We start from the raw sequence: 23,191 nt of genomic DNA on the forward strand, positions 1-23,191 counted from the left end.
CTTTTTAATATGCTATCTAGGTTGGTCATAGGTTTTCTTCCAAGGAGCAAGTATCTTTTAATTTCATGGCTACAGTCCTCATCTGAGGTAATTTTGGAGCCCAAGAAAATAAAGTCTCTTATTGTTTCTATTGTTTCCCTATCTATTTGCCATGAAGTGATGGGACTGGATGCCATGATCTTAGTGTTTTTGAATGTTGAGTTTTAAGTCAGCTTTTTCACTCTCCTCTTTCACTTTCATCAAGAGGCTTTTTAGTTCCTCTTCGCTTTCTGCCATAAGGGTGGTGTCATCTGCATATCTGAGGTTGTTGATATTTCTCCCAGCAGTCTTGATTCCAGCTTGTGCTTCAGCTGGAGGCTGGTGCTCATGTTAGCATAATTCTGTCCTGTCCCAGCTCCCATCCTGGGAAGGAGTTCGCCCTGGCAGGCCCAGGTGAGGCGCTGCGGCAGGTGTCCTGATCGGCAGTAATAACTGCCTGTCACTGAGAGCGGGGCTGCTTTGTCACCTTTGGGGCCCTCCTCCCCACCCCCACCTGCTGAACCCCCAGAGACAGGCATGAGCACTTGAGCACCAGGGGAGGAGGTAGAACAGGCTAGAGGTGTCCTGACTGGGCAGATAGTGACTGGGGAGCAGGGGGCTCCCAGCCCCTCAGCCCTTCCCCTTGTCTGGGCTATTAACTATAATGTATCATCCTAATCAGGGCACTTTTGAAAGCTAAAGGTATTTGAGGTGAACACTGGAACCCAGCAAACTGGGGTGTGTGGTCACCCCACCTTTGCTGACTTCTCCCCATTAGCCTTATTTACGTGGGGCTTACTCCTGGGGCAGCTGTTATGTCCTTGACTTTGGAGGCAGACTCAACCTGGGTTCCAAAGCCAGTTTCCGTTACTCGTGTTCACGGGAACTTCATTTCACTGTCCATGCCTCAGTTCCTACAGGTATAAAATGAGGATAATTACAATGTTATTTGGGTTTCCCCAGTGACTCAGCAGTAAAGAATCCTCCTGCAATGCCGGAGACATGGGTTTGATCCCTGGATCAGGAAGATCCCCTGGAGGAGAGCATGGTAACCCCACTCCAGTATTTTTGCCTGGAGAATCCCATGGACAGAGGAGCCTGGTGGGCGGTCCATGGGCTCGCAAAGAGTCGGACACAACTGAAGCGATGAAGCACAATTACAATATTTAACTCAAATAAACTGGTATAAGGATAAAAATGGATTTTAAAACATGCACAAGCATGGAGCTTGGCATCTGAAGTAAGCACTCCAAAAATGTAAGCCAGATTAAGGCCCTATAGATGTGATTCAGCCCCCAGAAACGCCTTCTTGAAAGGGAAAACCTCGGGGCTGCCTATGGTGTTTTGTGCTCACCCTTCAGGAGAGATCTGTGGACATCAGGGCGGTGAATGCAGAAGAGGACAGACCAAGGCTTCTAGAAGGGAAGGCAAGGACATTAAAGGAGAAGCTGGGAGGTGTTGATAGCAGTGGTGGCCAACGTCCTTGTTGTTTCAGGCCCTGACACGGGGTCCTGGGAACTCGCGTCTGCAGGGACTCCGTGAACAGAACTCGCCTCCTGTCTGGGCCACCGGCCAGGGCTTGGCCCCCAAGAGGAGCCTCTGGAGCCATGGCCCTGTCCTCTGGCTCTGGCGTCTGCAGAAGGATTCTGTGTCTGCTCTGAGCCCCAGATTACGTTTCCATCCCCTGGGCCAGCTGCGGGATGGAGCATTCCCCCATGTGACATTTACTGTGGCCACTTTGTACGAGCGGTTTGCAAGCTCTGCAGGAAGGAGGTTAATTATTCCCTCCAGGGCTCCTCGTCCACAGTTAGGGTGCCTGCCCATATTAAGTTAGGAGGGCTGACAGCCAGACCACAGGGCACAAGCTTGGACCGAAGTCCAGTTCAGAACCATGAATTTCCTTGACATCTGACCCAGAGCTGCCACACCGGGGCTTCTTACTGGGCTAGTGGAAAAGGGACAATTAGGGCAAATCCCCCTGTCCCAGGGATGTCTGAATGCAGGCTGTCACAGAAGGACCGTAATAAGTATTGAAGGTAAACCAACACTCGTTTCCTAGTTGCCTGAACAGGCCGGCAAGTGTGAGCATTTACACACGTCCCTGGATCCGCAGCCACACTAGCACCTCTTGTCCATTTCGGAGGAATGATAGCCTTTCTCTTATTTAAGGCTCACCTGTGTGCTTGACTCTCTCCTCTCTCCTGCATGGTACCCGCTCATGTCTGCCTCCGTCCAGGTCTCTCCTGCTGTATGGCCCATCACCCTTGACTCTGAGAACAGAAACCCCCAAAGAAAAAAGAAACGGTTCGCTCTTTCTGTCTCCACTTCTTGACCTCGCTTTGCCTCTCCAGCCCCACATTACCCAGGCTTCCACCCGCCCCTTCCCGTGTGAAGTCATCATGGCAGAGGTCACCCTTGCTCTCCCAATCACCAAATCCAGGGGGCCCTCCCTGGTCATTGTTCATCTCACTTGACCTCTCTGAGCCTTTGACACGGTTGAGAAGTGACCTTGACTTCTCAGCCCTCCCGCAGCTTCCATGACGTCACTCTTTTCCTGCTCTGCCCAGCGCTCTGACCACCCTCTTCCTCCTTGGTGGTTCTTCCTCCTCTGCCTCCTTTTCGATGTTGCTGTCTCCTGGTTCAGAGCTCTTCCCCTTGTCTCTCCTTATTCCACGGCATTCCCTAGGTCAGGTCACTGCTGAAACCTTGACTTACACCCGTGGCCTGACTTACACCCGTGGCCTAACTCCTGATACTTATCTTCCCTGATGACCCCCAAGGACTGTGGACTTTTCTCACACTGAGCTTATTCCCGTTTTCCGAAATCAACTCTTCCTGCCTTCCTAGTGTCACCGGGGGCACCACAGTCGATGCAGTTGCTCTGCCCCTTCTCCATCTTCCGCGTTGGCCTTCTCCTCACCCTAACTTCTGCCTCTTAAACCTGTCTCCTTCCACCACTCCTGCCTTCGCTCAAGCCGCCGTGTTTCTCACTGGTCTCCTTGCCTCCGGTTCTCCCATCACCCCAGGTCCTGTCTACTCTCCACACTGCAAAGAGCATGGTCCTACCCACCAGCTGAAAGTCTTTTCAGTGGCTCTGCAGTCCCTTAGGATAAACTCCAAACCCAGTAGTAGCATGGCATCTTGAGCCCTTTAGGATGTGACCCAGGCCACCTTTATCATCTTATGTTGTCTCTCCCTCCCCGGTATCACATATTTTAGTCTCTTGAAATACTTGTTCACCACTGCACTCCATTGGGTCATTTTTTTTCCCCTTTTATGTGTGTGCCGTGATGCCATGTGCTGCTGCTTACGCCATCCGCCTGGCCTGCTCTTAACCACCACCGTTCTATCCTATGTTCCAATCCCATATACCTAGCATGAGCTCTCCGCTTCCCCTTATTAGACTCTAAGTTTCAAGTCTTATTCTTGTTACCCAGATACTGACATAGTGTTTAGTACCTTGTAAGTGTTCCATAAACGTTGTCAAAGGATGGCTGGCTGGCTGGATGGTGGGCGAGAGGGTAGATGGATAGATGGGTAAAAGGATGGGTGAGTGGTTGGAAGGTTTCAGACGTGATGTGTGAGTGGATGAAAGAATGGACGGCTAATTGGATGCCTTGGCGGGGGGATGGATGAATAGACCTCTGGTGGCCAGTGCCGACAAAGAATAGGTAAAATCAAGTCAGTTTTGTGCAGATGCAAATGGATTATCATCACCAGTCAACAAAACTAAGAATGAGCTCCAACCAGCAAAGTAAGAATAAGCTATTGTGGGAGAAATTAAAATAATTCCCCAAGACAGAGGATGCTGACCCAGGGCTTCTAAGCACCTTCCAGTTCTTCTCAGATTTGCTGTCTGTCTGTCTGGCTTGTGTGAGCCACAGAACGACTGAGCCTCAGTGTCTCTGTCTACTAAGCAGAGATAATGATGCCTGTGGCCTTTCCGTGTTTCTGCAAGAATGTCATGGGGATGAATGGGATGCTACATTACAGAGTGGGTCAAGACCTTCAGGAAAGATACCTGTTTATGAAGATAAACACTTAATAGCAATAATAACACCTTGCATTTGAATCACGCTTTGCCCTTTTCAGAACTTTTTCACGTACTTTATCTCAGCTGACTCTCAAAACAGTTCTAGGCAAGGATTAGCCCCATTCTCAAGCGAGGAAACCGAAGGGCAGAGTGACTAAGTGACGTGCCCGGGGTTACTCTTCGTGAACAGCAGGTCTTCTGACTCCAAACCTGCTGCACGTTTTTTGATGACAGCCTTTTATGGCCGGATTATCTACTTCCCTGCCCTCCCCAAGAGACCCAGACATGATTGACGCTCTTCTTGACAATTCAAGGTCACGGTCAGGAGCTGTCCTCTAGACCCAGCTGTAGATGCGAGTGCAGGTCCGCCAGAGGCACAAGGCAGAGACGCCCTAATGCAAGCTGAGGGTGCTCCTGAGATGCAGGTGGCCCTGGGCAGCTGCTCACCGCGGCCACCATTCTAGACCGCGTGCCGCCCATCGGGGCCGCCATCTCCTCCAGCTCAGCCTCATTCTTGTCCCTCCCCGCATCTCTCCACTGTCAAAGCGCATGCCTATCACTGTGGCTTCCTCGGCCACTGGAGACCTGTACCTCCCACTCAGGCCTCTTCTTTTTCTCTCTCCTCTTCCCAAGACTTCTTCCAGCCTTGCCAGGGATCCTGCTACCATCCTTCTGTAGGCCTAGCCAACCAAGCAGAGCTCTGGGTTTGTTCCCCAGCAAACCAGCCGATCACATGTGCTCTGAAGTCCCCTCTCATTTGCCACTCTGTTGCTGCTCCCAGCCCACCCTTGAGCCAAGAGGGGGCTCCTGCAGGCAGGGTCTGGCTGAGCTTTTAATGTGGCCGCACTCGGCTCCTCGGGTCTGTTCTGTTAAGGTTGGGACTGTGCTGTGGGTGAGCTGACGTGTTCAGGGTGGGCTGGAAGAAATTCTGATCACCGGCGCTTGCTCTCCTCCTGCACGGCAAGACAGCCCCAGGCTCCCTCCATCCACACCTTCTTTCCTTCCCCACGGGGTAGCACCCCAGGCCTGGCTGCATCCTGGGCAGGCCTTGGGCAGCGTAGCCCTGCTCTGGGAACCTTCCCCTGGTACTCTGCGGCGCTCTCACCAGGCCGCCTTTCTCCCTTTGCCGTCGGGCCTCCCACAGCCTGACTCCGAGCACCTTGGCCTCTCCCCGAGGGAGGATATGATGGGTGTGCCCACAACAAGTCTCCGGCGCAGACAATAGGACAGGAATGCAGTAGCTTCCGAACAAACACCGTGTGGGCTCGCACAGTTGCCTTGCATTCTCTTCCAAGAAACACATCTCGCTGTTGGAGGGTGCGGGTGGTTTGCCTGCCCCGGCCGGCCCACACCCCTTTCTCTGCCAGAGACACTGATGAGTGGGCGCTGCCCCCCTACCCCGGGACTTCACCCCCCAGGTCGGCAGCCCCCTCCAATCCATACAGATTTTCTTCCCTTGAGCAATAGCAAGGCGAAGGGACAATCTTGTCCAGGCAGAGAATGGCCTACCCACCAAAGAGTACCTACTCACTGCCCTCTGTTTTCAAGCCGTTTTTACATTGTAGTTAAAACAGAACATGGGTTTCCCCGTTGGCTCAGTGATAAAGAGCCCCTGCCAATGCAGGGGATGCAGGTTTGATCCCTGCGTCAGAAAGATTCCCTGGGAAAGGAAATGGCAACCCCACTCCAGTATTCTTGCCTGGAGAATCCCATGGACAGAGGAGGCTGGTGGGCTACAGTCCATGGGATCGCAGAAGGGTCGGACGTGACTTAGCGACTAAACAACAGAAGAGCGTAAGACTGGCCGTTCTGGCCGTTTCTAAGCGTACGGTTCAGTGGCATGAAGTGCGTTTATGTTGTTATGCCACTGCCACGGTCTCCAGGATGTTTTCATCTTGCAAAACTGAAACTCCGTACATGAGACACTAACTCCCTCTTCCCTCTCCCCAGTCCCTGGCCACCACCATTTTACTTTCCGTCTCTAAGATTGTGTTCCAGGTCCCTCGTATAAGTGAATCCTACGATATTTGGGCTTCCCTGGTGGCTCAGCTGGTAAAGAACCCCGCCTGCAATGCGGGAGACCTAGGTTCCATCCCTGGGTTGGGAAAATCCCCTGGAGAAGGGAAAGGCTACCCACTCCAGGATTCTGGCCTGGAGAACTCCACGGACTGTGTATAGTCCATGGGGTTGCAAAGAGGCGGACATGACTGAGCGACTTGGTTATTATTACTATTATACAATATTTGTCCGTGACTGGCTTATTTCACTCAGTATAATGTCTTCAACGCTTGTCCATATCACAGTGTGTGATAGGATTTCCTTCCTTTTTAAGGCCAAATAACACTCCATTATATGGATGGACCACATTTTGTTTATCCATTGATGTGTCAGCAGACTCTTGGGTTGCTCCCACCTCTTGCCTATTGTGCATAATGCTGTTGTGAACTTGGGTGGACTAGGATCTCTTCGAATTGCCTCTACTCTTTGTTTGAGACTTATCTTGGGAGTTAAATAAAGCATCGTCTCCCGAAGATCCCATAGAACACTCATCGACCACGGAGTTGGCCCCTCAGTGTACAGCAGCGATTCATTCATCTAAAAGCCAGCTGTCCTGTGGGGCTTCCCAGGTGGCTCAGGCTTACAGAATCCACCTGTCAGTGCAGGAGACACAGCTTCGATCCCTGATCCGGGAAGATCCCACGTGCCGAGGAGCAACTAGCCCGTGCACCACGACTACTGAGCCTGTGCTCTAGAGCCCGGGAACTGTGACCACTGAGCCCACGTGCCACAGCTCCTGAAGTCTGTGTGCCCCAGAGCCCGTGCCCCACAGCAAGAGAAGCCACTGCAGGGAGAAGCCTGTGCACTGCAAATGTGGAGAGGCCCCTGCCCGCCGCAACTAGAGAAAAGCCTTAGCAGCAACCAAGGCCCATCGCAGACATAGAGAAACAAAATTATATTTAAAAAAAAAAAAAAGAGACGGATTCCTGAGAAGCCATTGATCACGCAGAGGCACTGGAGCCTCAGAGGGATGCTGGGGGATGTCCTCTCTGCAGCTCTTCCACTCAAAGGCTCAGAGGGTCCCCCTCCGAAAGCTGGAGTGAAGAGGCTGAGATAGCGTCTGGGGGAGAGCGGGACATGGTCTGCAGCACCCATTCCGGTCCCGAACCCTGCATCTCAGCAACTGCGGAGGAAAAGTACAGCGAAAGCCCCTGGGGCCTCCCCCCGCTTCCTTGAGAAAACCCAGCAGGCCGTTGGCGAGAGGGCCTATCGCTCAATGTGATTCTTGGCTGAACACAGACTTTCCCAAACCACCAGTGAAAGATAAGGTTGGAGGAGAGGCTCTGGGATGAGAGCTCGCCCACAGCCCTCCCCAAGCGCCCCTACCCTGAGTCTGTCCCCTGTCCTGGCAGCCAGGAGCCCCGGGCCCCCCGGGGAGGGAGCCTGGGTGTACAGAGGAAAGGATGTGGTCTAGTCACAGCAATGAGGGGCAGAAAGGAAGAACAGGAAGCCCTGGGCCCGCTCTGCAGCTCTGAACCTGCACGCAGGAACAGGTGGAGGGCGGCCAGGCCTCGGGCTGTAGAAGGGAAGAGGAGATGCTTGCTCGTCCAGGCTAAGTGCTCGACTGGCAGGAACGTGGAGGCTCCATGAGGCTGTCCCCGCAGCCAGAAGTTGGAGGACCACTTGGAAGGAGAAACAACCCCATTTGAGAGCACTCAGTACTCATCTGGCCCCAACTTTTGGTATTTCCCTTGTTAACCTCCCATGTCCCGAAGCCCCAGAACCCCTAAAAACTGATCTCAGGACAGAACGTGAGCTCGGTTCATCTCAGTTCCCCATGACAGGCACGCCTGAGCACCTCCTGGCTGTCAGCCAACATGCTGTGCTGCACTCAGGCATGTCCAGCTCTGCAACCGCGTGGACCATAGCCCCCCAGGCTCCTCTGTCCATGGAATGTTCCAGGCAAGAATACTGGAGTGGGTTGCGCTTTCCTTCGCCAACATTCTAGGTGCATCCAAAGCAGGACCCTTTCTTCCTTCCCACAAGCTCCCAGTTCTGCCAGCTCCCCTCATCCCCAACCAGCTGCCAGCACCCACTGTGTCTCAGGGAATTCCCATCCCCCCAGACACCCCACTTTCCCCCTTTCTGGTGATTTCTACCAGCCGTTTTATCTTAAGGATTCTCTTCATGCTAAGCACTATGGGAAACCTACGTGAGAACAAAGCTACCATCAGGACAAAGTCCCAGCAAACCTCAGAGAGTTCTCTTAATATCTGTCCTCATGTTCCGTGCAGAGTAAATGGGGCTAGGCCCACCTTCTCCCCACCCCCACCCCCATGGGGTCCTAGACAGTCAGGACCCTCTGAGTCCTAGAACCAGCCCAGCCCACTCCCCAAGAGCAGGCTGGGTTGGATGCTGGACTTGGGTACACCTGCCACAAGGTGACCCACTTCCATACCTGCTTCCTGGTCTTCATTCTGGGCTCCTGGGTTTTCTAGATGAAGGTGGCCCTTCCTAGTGTGACCCCCAGTATCCCCCCAGACACCCTCACTGCAAGTGTCCCTTGGCTCCCTGTGGGGGTCTCCAGCCCTGGGAGGCAACAAGACTCCAGAAGCAGACACCAGTGTTGTGTGTGTGGGGTGGAGGGGGGGCGCACCTAGTGGGAGACAGCTGTGTGCTGCAGAGTATTCCTCTGTGCAAACGCGTCATTTTTTTTTTTTTTTTTAATTCAGTTTGGGCTCTGCTGGATCTTGGTTGCTGCGCGGGCTTTTCTCTAGTTGCGGTGAGCAGGGACCGTCCTTCGCTGCAGTGCAGAGGCTTCTCTTGTGGTAGAACACAGACTCTAGGGAGCGCGGGCTTCAGTAGCTGCAGCACGTGGACTCAGTAGTTGGAGCACATGGGCTTAGTTGCTCCACAGCATGTGGGATCTTCCCGGACCAGGGATAGAGTCTGCATCTCCTGCATTGGCAGGCAGATTCTTCACCACTGAGCCACCAGGGAAGCCCCAAACATATCATTATTGAACCAGTCCCCTTGTTGGTGGCCATTCAAGCTATTTGCAAAAGTGAAACAAAAAACATCCTTCCATCCAGCTCATGGAGCGTATATGGGTGGGGATGTGTAGGATAAATTCCTGGAAGTGGTATCACCGGTCAGAGGGTTTGAACACTTGTCATGTTGATAAGTACAAGTAAGTAAGTGTTAGTCGCTCAGTCGTACCCGACTCTTTGCGACCCCATGGACTGCAGCCCACCAGGCTCCTCTGTCCATGAGATTTTCGAGGCAAGGATTCTGGAGTGGGTTGCCATTTCCTTCTCCAGGGGATCTTCCCAACCCAGGGATTGAACCTGGGTCTCCTGCACTGCAGGCAGATTCTTTACCGACTGAGCTAGTTATCCCCAAATTGCCATCTAGAGAGTTATACCGACTTGTTTCCACAAACACTATATGTTTGCAGACGTATGGATTATAACTTCGTGCCATGTCCCCTCTGGCAGAAGTCTGTGGGGTGGGGGTGTCCACGTCCCGCTCAGGGCTGCTGTTTCAAGCGCGTGCACCGGGGTCAGCTGCCCGGGGACCGCCTCTCAAGTTAGTCCCTCCGCACTTGCAGACCCTCCCGGCCAGGTGGGTTTTCTCCCGGCCACTCGAGGTACATGTGTTAACAAGTGCTTCCAGTGCTTGCTGTGTGTCCACGCTGGGAAATGGACCAAACAGGCCCTGCCCTCCTGAGCCTGCCTTCTCCTGGGGGAGATGGCAGGCAAAGGAGTAGGTCATGTGTCGGGGGTGAGAGGTGCTAGGGAGCAAAGTAAGCCAGGGGGTGAGCGGCAGGGTCACTTACACGCAAGCTGATCAGGGAATCCCTGGTGGATGAGGCCATGGCAGGGCTGAGCCCCGAGTAAAGTAAGGAAGGAAGGTCTGCAGATTGGTGGTGGCTGAGAATTCCTGGGTGCAAGAGCACAAAGGCCCAGAGTCAGAGCTCCAGCAGGTGTGCCCACCAGTGGCCATCCCCACCTGTCACTGTGGGGCCCACGCTGTTACCTTTCCAGAATGTCCCTTGCTCTCCACCAGCTCATCTTTTGAGCAGCTTGAAACCCACCTCTGCTCCTTCATCCCCAAATGATTTTCTTTTCTGCGTGTCTACTGTGGGACCCGTTCTTGCCCGAGATACAGTGGAAGGAGGTCCAGTCCCTGAGAATGACTCTGGTCACTGCAGCCCACACTGAGCCATCCCTGTTTGACATTTAGTAAGTGCATGGTCAGCCCCCTGATGTGAATGCTTGTGTCCTCTGCCGGGGTTGGATGGCTGTGATGTGATGGGAGAAGGGGGAAGGGAAGGTGGGTGTGTGGAGTTTGGATTCCAAGCCTGTAGAAGGAACAGTCCCCGAGTGGTGTGTCCTTTCACCCTTCTGACCACGTCGTGCCCCAGACCAGAAACCTTGACTTCAGTTCTCGGTCGGTGGACGAGGAAGCTGACCTAAGTGCCTTCCTCTTATGACACCCTCTCCTTACTCTCCTCCCCTTCCTTTAAAACAAAGACAATGCATAAATCACATTGACCCACATTTAGCGAAGCCCTGCTGTTGCCAGGAGCTGTGCTGGGTGTTAAAGGGCAGCCAAGATGAACGTCACACTGCCCTGCCCTCAGGAAGCCACAGTTCACCCTGGAAATGCCTTGCTCCTTGTGTGGGATGCGGAGCGGTGGGGAAGCTGGGGGGCTCAGGAGTGAGAAGCAGGAGTGGGCACCATGCTGGAGTGATCCACAGTCTCCAGGGAAAGTCAGAACATGACCCAGGCCTTGAAGGATGTGAAGTCTGGCGATGCAGGGTTCCAGCAGGTGGAAAAATCACTTACATGATCTGGTGGATGGGCTGATGAGTGTGGTGGGGTTGGGGTAGAGATATACTTAGGGGCTGAGGAGGGAAGCATTACCAGCAGAGGGACCCGCAGAAGAAGTGGTCCATGGGGCTCGGGGAGAAGAGGATGACAAAGTTTCTGTAAAGCTGTGCCTGGAGAGAATTTTTACTGGGGGGTTCAAGGAAAAATGGGGAAAGGGGCCGAAAACAGCAAATATTGGTGAGGATATGGAAAAATCAGAACCTGAACCCTGCTGGGGGGCGTGTAAAACAGCACACCCACTGTCAGCAGTTCGTCAGGTCCTCAGAAAGCTGAGTGTGGGATTACCATCTGACCCAGCAATTCCACGCCCACGGATGGGCCCAAGAGAGATGAAAGCACATGTCCACGCGGACGCTCGTACACAAGTGTTCATGGCTGCGTTGTTCACGAGAACCAAAAAGTGGAAGCAGCCTACATGTCAGTCAACTGATGAGAGGACAAACACGATGCGGTGTGATATCGTGTACGCCCTACCGTGTCGTATCTTCCGATCACAAAAAGGAGTGAACGGACGCGTGCTACAGCATGCTCTGAAAGCATTGTTAGTGGAAGAAATGAATCGCCAAAGAACACATGTTACATGATTCCACTGCGTAAAATGTCCTGAAGAGGTACACGTGTAGAGATGAAGCACATTAGGTGTTGTCAGGGGATGGGGGTGGGAGGAGGGCTGACAGCTAATGGGTTCGGGTTTCTTTTGGGGACCATGAAAAAGTCCTAGAGTTAGTGGTGATGGTTGGGCAACCTTGTGAATCTACTAAAAGCCACTGAATTGTATGCCTAGAAATTGTGGACTTGCTGTGACTGAGTTTTAGCTCAATTTAAAAAGAGAGAGAGAGAGACTGAGAGAATGCAGCGCGGTAGGTAGAGGGGAGCCTGGATCCGGGGTGATCGGCCCCAGCGCTGAGCAGCCTGGCTGTGGCCTTGGTCAGGAAGCAATTCCAACAGTTCCAGTCTGGAACGGTGTGCATGGTTTTGCAGACTCACAGTGCTGGGCCCGTGGGGAAGAGCGCTGTGATTTCGGGAAGTCCTCCTGTAGCCAGGGTCCAGGAGCACCTTGAGACCATAGCTGAGCCCCTCGCACTGATCAGGAAGTCTTTGCACACGAATTTCATTTTTGCTGACCAGCTGTTCACAGCCCGTGACCCCAGCACGCCTGCCGCCGCCTTCAAACCCACCGCAGCCTTGCTGGACGGGGGCCTGTAGGCAGGCCTCTGTCCTGGCCGACGTGCCCGTGCTCCACGACCACGGCAGTCCTCCAGCTGCTCTGGTCCCATCAGAGAAATCACTGCTTTCTGGAGCGGTGCTCCTGCTGCCCTTCAGCCTTCGTGGGCTGTCTCTCTGGCCCGGCAGCCCCGGGAGATGCTTGTCCCAGGCTGCAGGGGGCTGAGAGCAGCTCAGCGCCCCTCAGTGCTTGTTCTCTGCCCCTCTCTTCCAGCTCTTGCAATCTCAGGATGTGAAGGAAGATGCTGTCCTGTGCTGCTCAATGGAGGTAAGCGGGGTGGCTCAGACCTCTCCCACCTCAGACCCTGCGCATCCCTCTCAGCTTAACAGTTTGGGGGGCCCAAGGACCACTGGAGGGGTCCACAAGTCCAGGGCTGGTAGTGGGAGATGGCTTCCTGAGTGGACCCAGGGTTCCTTTCCATCCACTGCAGCGGGAAGGATGGGGTGCTAGCCTCATTCACATTCCCTCTGCCCCCAAGACCACCTCCTCCTCAGTCCAGTGCACCCCACAAATGACTTAGAAGATCCCAAGTGATGCCCTGCCCCCGGGTATCTGCCCTGGTTTTGGTGGCAGGGGGGTTTGAGGGGGGGTACTGAGGTTGAACCCCCAGGTCGCACTCCCCACTTCCAAGCTGCCCCCATGAGAGGTCCCACCCCTGTTCACAAGGTGTGGCGGCTGCTCTCCGAGCTCTTGCTTCAGTCACTTGGCTAGGGCTCAGTTACAGGGACAAAGATGTGCCCTTAGAAAACAGCCCAAGGGGATCTCCCTGCCGGTCCAGTGGTCAGAGCTCTGCGCTTCTACTGCTAAGGGCACAGGTTCGACCCCTGGTCGAGGGACTAAGATTGCACAAACCATATAGTGTGGCCAAAAGGGAAAAAGACAAGAAAACAGCCCAGGGACATTCAGAGGGCACTGTGGTGAGGGGAGGGGCTTCCAGGGCCCACACCCAGGACGTGCCAGGGTTCTAGCTGGGTACCCTGCTCTGGGCTCCAGGCAGGGGAGATAAGAGAGGAGGGGAAAGCATGGTTCCAACCTCCAGGCAGCTTGTGGTCTGGCTGCGGATAGAGATCTTGCTCAAATGCATGAGTGGATGAGGCAATGTGGAGAATACATGGGGGTACAGAGCTCGCTTCTCTGAGGAGTTAGGGGAGAGGTCAGGTCACGCCAGGATGCTCAAGGAAGGTTTGGGGAAGAAGGCAGAGCCCTGAGAAGTGGGTGGGCTGAGGCCAGGGTTGGGCAGCAACAGGGACTTGGATTCCAGGGGCTGCCTGCAGGGCGGTCTGATCCAGGAGATCCGGGCTTCTCCTAACTCCAGGGGCTTTTCAGGACCATCAGGGGCCCCTCTGGGGGGCAGGCCCTCCAGCTGGCCTTCTGCCCCGGATCCTGTTTCCTCCCTGTCATGTCATTAGTGTGGGCAGAGGTCGGTTGTGGGGATGGTGGGGCTAGAGAGGAGAGGAACAGGAGGCCTCATCCATGCTCTCGGGTTCCACACGGACACACGGCTGGTAACAACGACCAATTTCGTTTCCAGAGAGACGTCCTAGCTAGAGAAGGTTAATGTGGGGCCACCTGGTCACCCTCAAAGGAAGCAGATCACGTAGCCATTTAAGGGTGCGGGCGGTGGTCAGGGAAGGCTTCCTGTAAGAAGGGAGGCAAGTGGATGAAGGGAGAAGCATCATGTTCCTGGTAAGGACTCTTCACAGCCCCAGACAGCAGGCAATATCCTGACTCCTCTCATTCCTCCAGCAGATTGGGTGTTAAAGGTGGGCTCTCACACTGGCTGTCTCCACTCTCCACCCTTTCCATCCCTCTGTCCTGGGAGGAAGAGGCCTGGGCACCTTCCTAGGATAATCTAGCGATTTCCTTTCCCTGCTCCCCTAGCAAGCACCCCTAACCGAGATGAACAGAGCAGGAGTCCTTTCGGGGTCCAGCACGCGTCCTAACCCCACTTCTCTGCCCACAGCTGCAGAGCACAGGCCGACTGCTGGAGGAGCAGTTGCCCGAGATGATGGCCGAGCTCCTGGCCAGTGCCCGCGACAAGATGCTGTGCCCCTCAGAATCCATGCTGACTCGGTCCCTGCTGCTGGAGGTCATTGAGCTGCACGCCAACAGCTGGAACCCCCTGACGCCCCCCATCACGCAGTACTACAACAGAACCATCCAGAAACTGACCGCCTGACAGCCCGGGGGCCTGGCGGGCGGCCCGCAGGGCAGCTGGGGCCCTGGTGCTCAGAGCCAGATGGACAGGCGGGAAGACAGGGGTGGCCCTGGCGGGAGAGAGGCGTGGGGAGGAAGGCAGGCAGAGCCGGCGGCCAGTCTGGAGCCAGACGGGGAAGGGACCGAAGCCCTAGGAGGAGCGGCCCCCCATCCGATGAGCCCCCCAGCCCGAGCATGCGGCAGCTCGCACCAGTAAGGGCAGCATGTGTCTTCTCCACGGTGGCCCGGCCCTCCTCCTCCCCGCCCCCTCCCACGCAAGGCGTCCCCTCCCCGCCCCGCACCGGGCTGTGCTGTGTGCAGGGGTTCATCTCCTCAGAGGCCGTGGCAGCCGCATGCTGGTGTACAGCTTGGGTCAGAAAGGACCTCAGAAGGCTGGAAAAAGTGGGTCGGAGATGGGTTTGCATTGTTCGCGCGTGCTGCCAGCCACAGTCGCCAACCGGCAGCAGGCGACATGGAGCAGATGTCCGGGAGGACAAAGGCAGGCACAGTCCCCACCGGCCGCCCCTAATTGACGGCCTTTGTCCGCGCGGCCGGCGGGCTGGGGGACGGGGCGATCTCCTCTAACCTTCACGTTCCGCCCTCCCACCTTCCAGCCTCGTCCCTCAGCGCCCCCCACCCCCGAGCTGCAGGCCCAGAGGGGGCCAGGGGCCTCGAGGGGAGACAGTTTGCCGTTCTACTTGCACTCTTTTGTTTTATTGTGTTTTACTGTTTTCAAAAGTCAGCTGCTTTGAAGTCTCCTCTCTCAGTGCCGAGGGCCCCGCAATGTGATCACACAGTCAGCCCCGCGAGAACCCCCTGATTAGTGGGAGATCAAACCCGGCCCTCCTCTGGAAGGATCCTAGCCACAGACAGCTTGCCAGTAGCCAATTAGGGTAATTGGAAACTTCTGCCCCTGCAGGGGTCCCCGCTGGAACCCTGTGCTCCTCGGCCCTCGGCTTCCCTGGCTTCTCTGTTCTCCATTTCTAGCGTCCTTCCTCAAAGGGCCGATACTGTCGCCGCTGGGAGAGCATTAAACCTGTCTTGGCCTGGGGCCTGGTGGTGAACCGGGCTCAGAAAGAGGCTGGCGAATTAAAACCGAAAAGCCCAGTGATGCTTCCCAGTGCCACACACACAGGTCTTGTCTCAAACTCTCCCTGGGGGGCAGATTCAGGGAGACCGGGACACCTGGTTCCCTAGGACTAACTCAACGAGCTGAGTCCTCAGCCGTGGTCTGTGCCCCCTGTGGGGGGATCTCTGGGTACTACTGTCCCAGGGCTGTTGGGAGGGGTCTGTTTGCTGAGTCATGAGCAGGACTATCAGGGATCCCAGCAAGCCACCCGCTTTCCAGGCTGGCATCAAGGCTGGGGACGCTTGGAGGGTCCGAGTCCTGGGGGCAGCCCCTTCTCTGATGGCTGAGGAGGAGGATGAGGGGCGGGCCCTGGGAGGCTGGCTTCGGGTTGTCTCTGGTGTCTGTGCAGCCCCACTCCTGGTCTGGAGCCCCCATTTCCGTGAGGCCCCAGAAGGCGGCCTCAGAGCCCAGCAGTGTCCTCACTTGCTCTTCGGTTGAGGCCTGGGTCACCTTGAACCCCCGCCCCTGGCTGACTGGTCTGATCAGGCTGGAGGAAATGTCCCCTTATTGAGTCCAGGAGAGCAGGCAGGTAGGGGTAGGGGGTGGCTTCCTCTGTACTCCCTGGCTTATCCATCCCACCAGCCGCCACCTTCCCGCCAGTCCCCAGGAGGAGCCTGCTGGGGAACAAGGGGAGGGGCGCAGTTTACCTGGAGGGGGTCAGTGGCCTCTGCCAAGGAGTCCACACTGCCCCACCCCTGCCTTCTCCACCCTCCTCCCCTTCCTCCCAAGCTCCTCCGTCTTTTCCTCACCGCCTTTCCTGCACCTTTTGGCTCAGCCTGGGGCCACGGACACCAGAGGCCCCACAGGAGGCCTTGAGGGAAGAGCTGGGCTGACGTCAGGATGTTCAGAGAGGCCCCAGGGAAATCGTGGCCCCACGGGGTCGAGCAGCCCCCAGCCCGGCAAGCAGCCGCTCCCTGGCCGCCCTCCGAGACCCGCACCTGGGCTGAAGGAAGGCCCTGCTTCCCTCAAGTGAGGTGTGTGTGAGTGTGCATGTGAATGTGTGTGTGTGTGTGTGTCTACATGAGTACATCTACTGAGAAGGAAGCAGGGCCCTGGAAGAACGCTGAAGCCTAAAAGTGAGGCTGAAAGTAGAGGATGCAGAAGAGGGGGGTCTCCCACCCCAGCCTTGGGCTCAGAGAGCAGGCTTCCTGAAGGGGCCCCGGACACCATGCGCTCGGGGCGATGTTCCCTGGACGGGCAAGTTAACATCTCGGCACCGCCTTCCTAAGGGCCCCTTCCTCCCGACAGCCTGCCTTGGTGGTCTTGCCTCAGGGCCAGCCCCGCCTTGACTGTTAGGACCAGAGTGGGAAGGAGTGAGATATAAATATGTATACATATATAAATATATTTTTAATTACGTGTCGTGTCACCATGGCCTCCAGACATATACGGTTCGCTTAGTTGATTCCACTGCTTGAGAGCGCTTCCTGGCTGATCCACATAACCGTCGGAGCTGTTTTTCTAAATGCAGGTTGCTGCCACTTTTTCAGATGTGGAAGGAAAACGTTCCCCCCCGCCCCCCAAAAAAAATTTTTTTTAAGGAAATAACAGTAAAGCCTAAACTCTGAGGCAGCTTCTCACGGAAGACTACTTAGGAACTCGGGGGCAGACAGGAGTGCCCTCAGACCTCCGCCCCCTCCCCAGGCCACATCCCCCCGCTGACAGGGAGGCCGTGTCCGAGTTGACCTCTGAATGTATTTGATGGGAGGCGAAACTGGGTGTTGCTTGGTCCTCTAAGGACTCAGTCCTCCTCTAAGGCTTGTGCGGTTTTCCCTCCTCGCCTGTGGCTCCCTCAGCTCTGAGCAAGCGAGGTCCCGCCATCCTGACGCACGTCCCGTCTCTTCTGCCAGTCAAGATGAGGCAGTCATGGTTTTCCTCTCAGGCAGCCTGCCTGCTCGCCACAGTCCTGCTCCCACGAGCCTCATGGCTCTGCCTGAGCTCTGGGACTGCAGCCCCGAGAAGGCACCCCCTCACCACCCCCAGCCTCCCCTGGACAAGGCGGGAGCCCCCAGCACCCTCCCCAGCGGGTGTGCACCCCCAAACCCACTCTTCGTCTGCTCGTCCTTCCTTAACCTGTCTGTACACCTTTAAGGTTTGGGGATCGTCCTGTCCATCCGTGTAAATGTAAATGTGGGCCAAGTCGGTATTTATTCTAATTTTTATTTTTTATTTTATTTTCTCCAATGGATGGGGAGGGAGGGGGTGTGGGAAACCTCCCGCTCTGATCACGCCCTGGGCAGCTGCAGGGGCGGGGGCCCAGACAGCCAGGCCGCCGCAGGAGCAGCCCCGAGGGGCCACACAGACGCCAAGCCCCAGGCTGTTATCTGGCATCAGAAGCCAGCCAGTGTTCCTCGTCCCGACAGACTGTCCGGCCTGCCCGCGAAGTCCTGTCCCTCAGCTGCCGGCGCTCTGTTGGGAAACCGCAGGCTGGGCCTTTGAGGACACAGATCAGAGAAACGGCAACTCTTCTCCTCTGCTCGGGACACTGGCACACAAGGGCTGCCTGCCTCGCCCGAGCCAGCTGGGAGCCTGGCGACGGGTCCTACCTCCCCAGAGCAGGGAGCTGGGGGCTTCCCGCCAAAGCTGCGGCAGAACCCTGCTCGTGCGACGACCACCTTCCCTCCCTTGGTATGTCCTGCTTTCCAGCTCAACCCAAACTACAAGTGGGTTTAAAAATAAACCACACCAAAAAACAGAAATGCCCTGAATCTGTTGTTCTTTGCGCGGTCAGCAAAGGAAATCTCTCCCAAAGGCTTTTGTGCCTCAGCGGGTCGTGGCAGAGGCCTTGGAGGAGCCCCTACCCAGGTGATCAGCTGGTGAGAAGATTCCCCGAGTTGGGCCGCAGCGGGGAGCGGGGCCCAGGGGCTAGAGAAGGTTGGGAAGGGGTGGTCCAGGAGAACACTGGGGAGGGAGACAGATGCCGTCCCCCTGCCCCCAAGCCGGGAACCGTGGCCTGTCCAAGGCAAGAGGAGTAACCAGTCCTGCACAAAACTTTTCCACTGAAGATTTGGTTTGCTGCATGTTTAACCACCTCATCCCCCAAACCTACACCTCCTGTGAAAAAGTCACTGTGACACTTGGCAACGACTCCTTTGAAGAAGACTGAGACTTGGGCAAAGCAGCTTCCAGAAGTCAGCAGCAAGTGGCTGTCCTGTCCCCACAGGTCAAGCCAGTCTTTCATCTGAGGGTCCCAAAGGGCCCCAGTGATTTCTTTTCCTGTGGTGACATGTTCTTTGTTTTGCACAATCCTGTCCGTGACAAGACACTGGGGACACTGCCTCCTGGCAACAGGTCCCCTCGGGGATTCTTTCTGGCTAGACTTTGCCAGGCCTTCAGCTCCTTAGAGTGGCGACCGGAACACCCACACCCCTCGTGATTCCCTGGTCGGGCCAGGATGGCGGCCAGGCCAGCTCAGCAGCCCGTGGAGGGTGTGTTGAGATTTCTGACCCACATGAAGCAGGGCAGCTCTGGCCTGAAGTACCCCAGTTGGTAGAGGGAGATAACTTTTTAATTAGATGATTGTCATTTGTGAAGCTGAAGTGTTTTACAAAAATGCAAAAGGGTTGGCGTAGAAAGTGAGGTCAAAACACAAGGAGTTGGAGGGTAGAAGAAAGTGTGCGTGAGGGCTGAGTCCCTTCAGTCGTGTCCAACTCTGTGCCACCCCATGGACCGTAGCCCACCAGGCTCCTCTGTCCATGGGAGTCTCCAGGCAAGAATACTGGAATGGGTTGCCATGCCCTCCTCCAGGGATCTTCCCACCCCAGGAATCACACCCGCATCACTTACATCTCCTGCATTGGCAGGCAGGTTCTTTACCCCTGGTGCTACTTGGGAAGCCCAGAAGAAAAGGTAGGGAAGGAGAAATCTTACCAAACGCTGTTCATCAAAAGAGATTTTTCTGGGTTAAATTCGTTCTGGTTCCAGAAGTTTACCGAAAACTACAAATATTCTGAATAATAAATGTTTCGATTCTGTGTCTCACCACTACCTCTGCTTATATGTGTTATCTGTCCTGCTGAGGGTGGGTTACCTTTGTCCTGAGGTCTGTAGGAGGGAGGGACGGGAAGACTGTTGCGGATGAATGAAGTAGAATACACACGTGTGTGCACACACATGACTTGTAGCAGAAGAAGCAAGGATTGAGACGATAAAGAGGAAGTGGTTATACTTTAATATTAAAGCTTGTCTCTCATCCCCATGGTTTTTTCAGGGCCTTACATACACTGTCTCCGGTGGTTCAGAGGTGTAGGCAGGTGAGCATTTTTGATTCCCATTTTACAGATGAGAAAACCAAGGCTCAGAGAGGTGATGTGACTGACCCAGAGCCCAAGGCCGGTCAGGTCAATGGAAGAGTTAGGGGCCCCCCCCTCCCCTCAGCCCAGAAAGCGAGTGTATCTTCAACAGCCTCGGCTCTGACTGCAGTGAGCACAGTCCCAGGGAGCCGGCCAGTCCCACCCGCCAGGCAGAAGGAGCAGCCAGCTGCTGGCTTGAGCCCGCCATGGGCAGGCTACATGGTCTTTTCCTCTTTATCCAAGGAAAGGAGGAGCATGATGAAATACCCTCAGATCAGAGGATTGCAGAGGGATGGGGAGGAAGAGGAGCCAGCTTGCAAAGTTTTGTGCTATTCTGTGAAAGAATACATTGTAACGTCTTGCAAACTGGATCTCCTCAGGGCCAGAGGTCCTCAAGGTGGGTGGGAGGGGAGGGAGACCCCCCTGGAGAGGGGCACATCCAGGCCTGAGATCAATATTCAAATTGCCTGGGAAATTTTTCCAACTACATGCTGAGAAAGAACACACATATGCCAACATTTTCAGAATTCTGGTGTTAGGGGGCCCCTCTTACTGGTGAGCATGCACGGGCCGTACCCTCTGAGTGACAGGAGCGAACGCAGCATATGCAGGCCGCAGAGAGGGCTCTCAGGAAGGCGGAACTAGCCCACGGGGACAGCAGGCCACGCTGCCGCATCTCACCTCAGTTTGCAGTACTGGGTCCTGCTGTCGGAGCTGAGACGAGGCTGCCCAGCACATGAGCAACGGTGGAAAGGGCTCCAGGACAGTCCTTGAGTGTGGACAGAGAGTACACACCACGGACTCCAGGCCACGTCATGACTCACAGGCCCTGGGCCCTTGTATGCTTACATAGGCCCATCCTCCTTAAAAATATATAAAAATTGTATTTTATGACTATCTTGGCACAAAGATGAAGATAATATTCCTTATTAAAACTTTTTTTTTTCAATCTAAAAATTCATTTATTTCTGATTTTAAACAGCTGAAAACAGGGCTTCCCTGGTGGCTCCATGGTAAAGAATCCACCTGGCAAATGCAGGAGACACAGATTTGATCCCTGGTCTGAGAAGATGCAGTAAAGCAACTAAGCCCATGCACCCCAACTACTGAGCCTGTGCTCTGGAGCCTGGGAGCCGCAATTACTGAACACACCTCCTGCGACTACCGAGAGCTGGGTGCCTGAGAGCCCGCGCTCTGCAACAGGAGAAGCCACCACAGTGAGAAGCCTGAGCACTGCAACTAGACCTCAGCCCCCCGCTTGCCGCAAGTAGAGAAAAGCCCGAGCAGCAGTGAAGACCCAGAGCAACCAAAAATAAATTTTAAAAAGCTAAAAACCCCTTCCGGGGCCCTAAATTTCTAATGCCTAGGTAACTGTGCCTGAGGCATGGGCTGACTCTTTGTGGACATCTTATCTGAGCCAGAAACCTCACCTTTCCCTGCCCACCTGGTCTCAGCACGAGCCTGGGCAGGGGAGGGTGGGCAGAAGGCCGCTCACGCCGCCGCCTCCCGAGGAAGCAGTTGGCCTATTCTGGAAGCAGATGCGGTAGCTGCTTCTGCCCAGACTGGCCGCCAGCCAGCCAGCCTGGAGTGTGAGGCAAACAGCTGTGTTTGCCTGGCCAAGGAGACTGGCCCAGAGAGCCCAACCCGCCACACAGCCCTGGCTCCCTGCCACCGCCCTTTCACACACATCATCTGGCCTCACCAGGGCCCTGCAAGGGAAGTAAATACTATCCTTACACCCATTTCACATCTGGGGAAACATGTAGGGAACCACGCCATCTGCTTGGACAGCACCCTGTAGTTTTAAAATATATGACGATTTTGTTTGATCTTCACAAGTAGTCCTGGCAGATGACAGACACTTTTCACTCTGTTTGAAACGTAGAGGAAACAGACTCAGGGGAGCAGTGGCAAGTCCAAGTCATGTGACCGCCCCCCACTCCAGGCACAAGGGCCAGGCCTTGAAATGCTGTCGTCGTAGTCCTGAGAGGGGTCTGGTGGGCGTGCATGGGGACCAGGCTGAAGACCCAGGTTCCTGGCCTCTGGGACTGGTGGCCGTCTTGGGACCTGAGCCTCCTCACCCCACTGTGTCCCCCAACTCTAATCGGCCTGCTGGCTCCCAGGGACAAGCAGGATTCAGGTCAGGACTCTTGGACCCCCTGGTGACTTACCAGAACATCCAGGGATGTGGCCCTTGATGCTACACAGAATGGTGTGTAATCAGTGCTTTCTCTGTTTAAGCAGGGCCAGGAGAGGACTCTGTCGCAGGCTTGACTCAGAGGGAAAGGAGACGCGCCCAGGCTGAGGAGGAGGTCAGGAACTCCTGAGGCCCATACCAGGGACAGGAAGGGTGCTTGGGGTCTATTTCCATTAACTATGCCACACAACTCTGCACAATGAATTGTGTAACCAGTCAGCTTGAAATCTCAGGTCTTATAACATAGATGTTCACCGCTCTTGTTTACAGGTCTGCAGATGGGCTGGGGTTTGGATGACACTAACTGGATGGCAGAGGACCTAAGCACAATCTCAGGTCCCGTGGACACTGGTTGGAGTTACAGGCGTGTACCTCCTCCAAGAAGTTCTCCATGACTGCTCCCCTAGTCAGGGTTCCAGGTGCCCCCTCTGGGCTCCTGCAGCTCCCACAGATGCTTCGACCATGACCCAGCTCACTGTGGGTGACCACTGGCCTGCAGGGGGCTGATGTCCACTGACTCTGAACTTGACCTCATCCACTCTGCATCTCCAGCACCGAGCCCAGGGCCTGGCTCAAGCAGGCGCTGAACAAGCTTGTGTGGGCTAAACAGGTGAACCCTGACGGTGAGATCCAGGTGATAAGTGACAGAGGGGCACAGGGAGGGAAGAGCTGAGCTGTGCCTTAAGCCAGGTCCTGGAGGAGGGGCATGCAGAGCAGTGGAGGGGTCCCCTCACGGGACAAGGACTTCCAGTGGGGAGGCCGGGGTGCCCCCAGGGCCCTGAGGTCTAACCGTGCAGACAGGGCTGCAGGTGGGTGCACTGCTGTGCCGTGGGGGAAAGGCCAGAGGCCCGGGGAGCACAGACCCAGCCTCTGTGCAAATAAGAAAGAGCCCTTCCCCACTCAGGGGCACCCAGCCCTGCCCAGGACCCTGGGAGCTGCTCGGACCCCTAGGCCCATAGGGGAGGCCGCAGCTGTGCACTGCTTGAGAGATTCTCTGGGGTATGTGAGGTGTATGTGTGTGTGTGTGAGTGTGTGCACGTGAGGTTCTCTGGGGTGTGTGAGGTACATGCACGGAGTGAGTGTGTGTGTGTGTGTGTGTGTGTGTGTGTGTGTGTGTGTGAGATGTGTTTCTGATGTGTCCTAATCTGCTGTACAGTTTCTAAATCTCCCTGGCTGGTTGGCCTCTGAGCAAGGAGAGGTGGGAAGC

The 23,191-nt window shown here is 55.4% G+C and overlaps 1 protein-coding gene across 7 annotated transcripts in view; it reads left to right on the plus strand.

Moving 5' to 3' along the window:
• CTIF (cap binding complex dependent translation initiation factor) overlaps positions 1-18,194 on the plus strand; it is a 324,401-nt gene extending 306,207 nt beyond the window's left edge. For all 7 annotated transcript variants that reach the window (XM_070779021.1, XM_019986752.2, XM_019986753.2 and 4 more), the window contains 2 exons: positions 12,384-12,437; positions 14,134-18,194. In XM_070779021.1, the coding sequence (XP_070635122.1) occupies positions 12,384-12,437; positions 14,134-14,349 (270 nt within the window). In that variant the 3' untranslated portion in view covers positions 14,350-18,194. The remainder of the gene's footprint in view (positions 1-12,383; positions 12,438-14,133) is intronic.
• Positions 18,195-23,191: the final 4,997 nt, after the last annotated feature.

This window comes from Bos indicus, chromosome 24 (assembly GCF_029378745.1).
Source record: "Bos indicus isolate NIAB-ARS_2022 breed Sahiwal x Tharparkar chromosome 24, NIAB-ARS_B.indTharparkar_mat_pri_1.0, whole genome shotgun sequence".
In the NCBI taxonomy this organism is placed as follows: Eukaryota; Metazoa; Chordata; class Mammalia; order Artiodactyla; family Bovidae; genus Bos; species Bos indicus.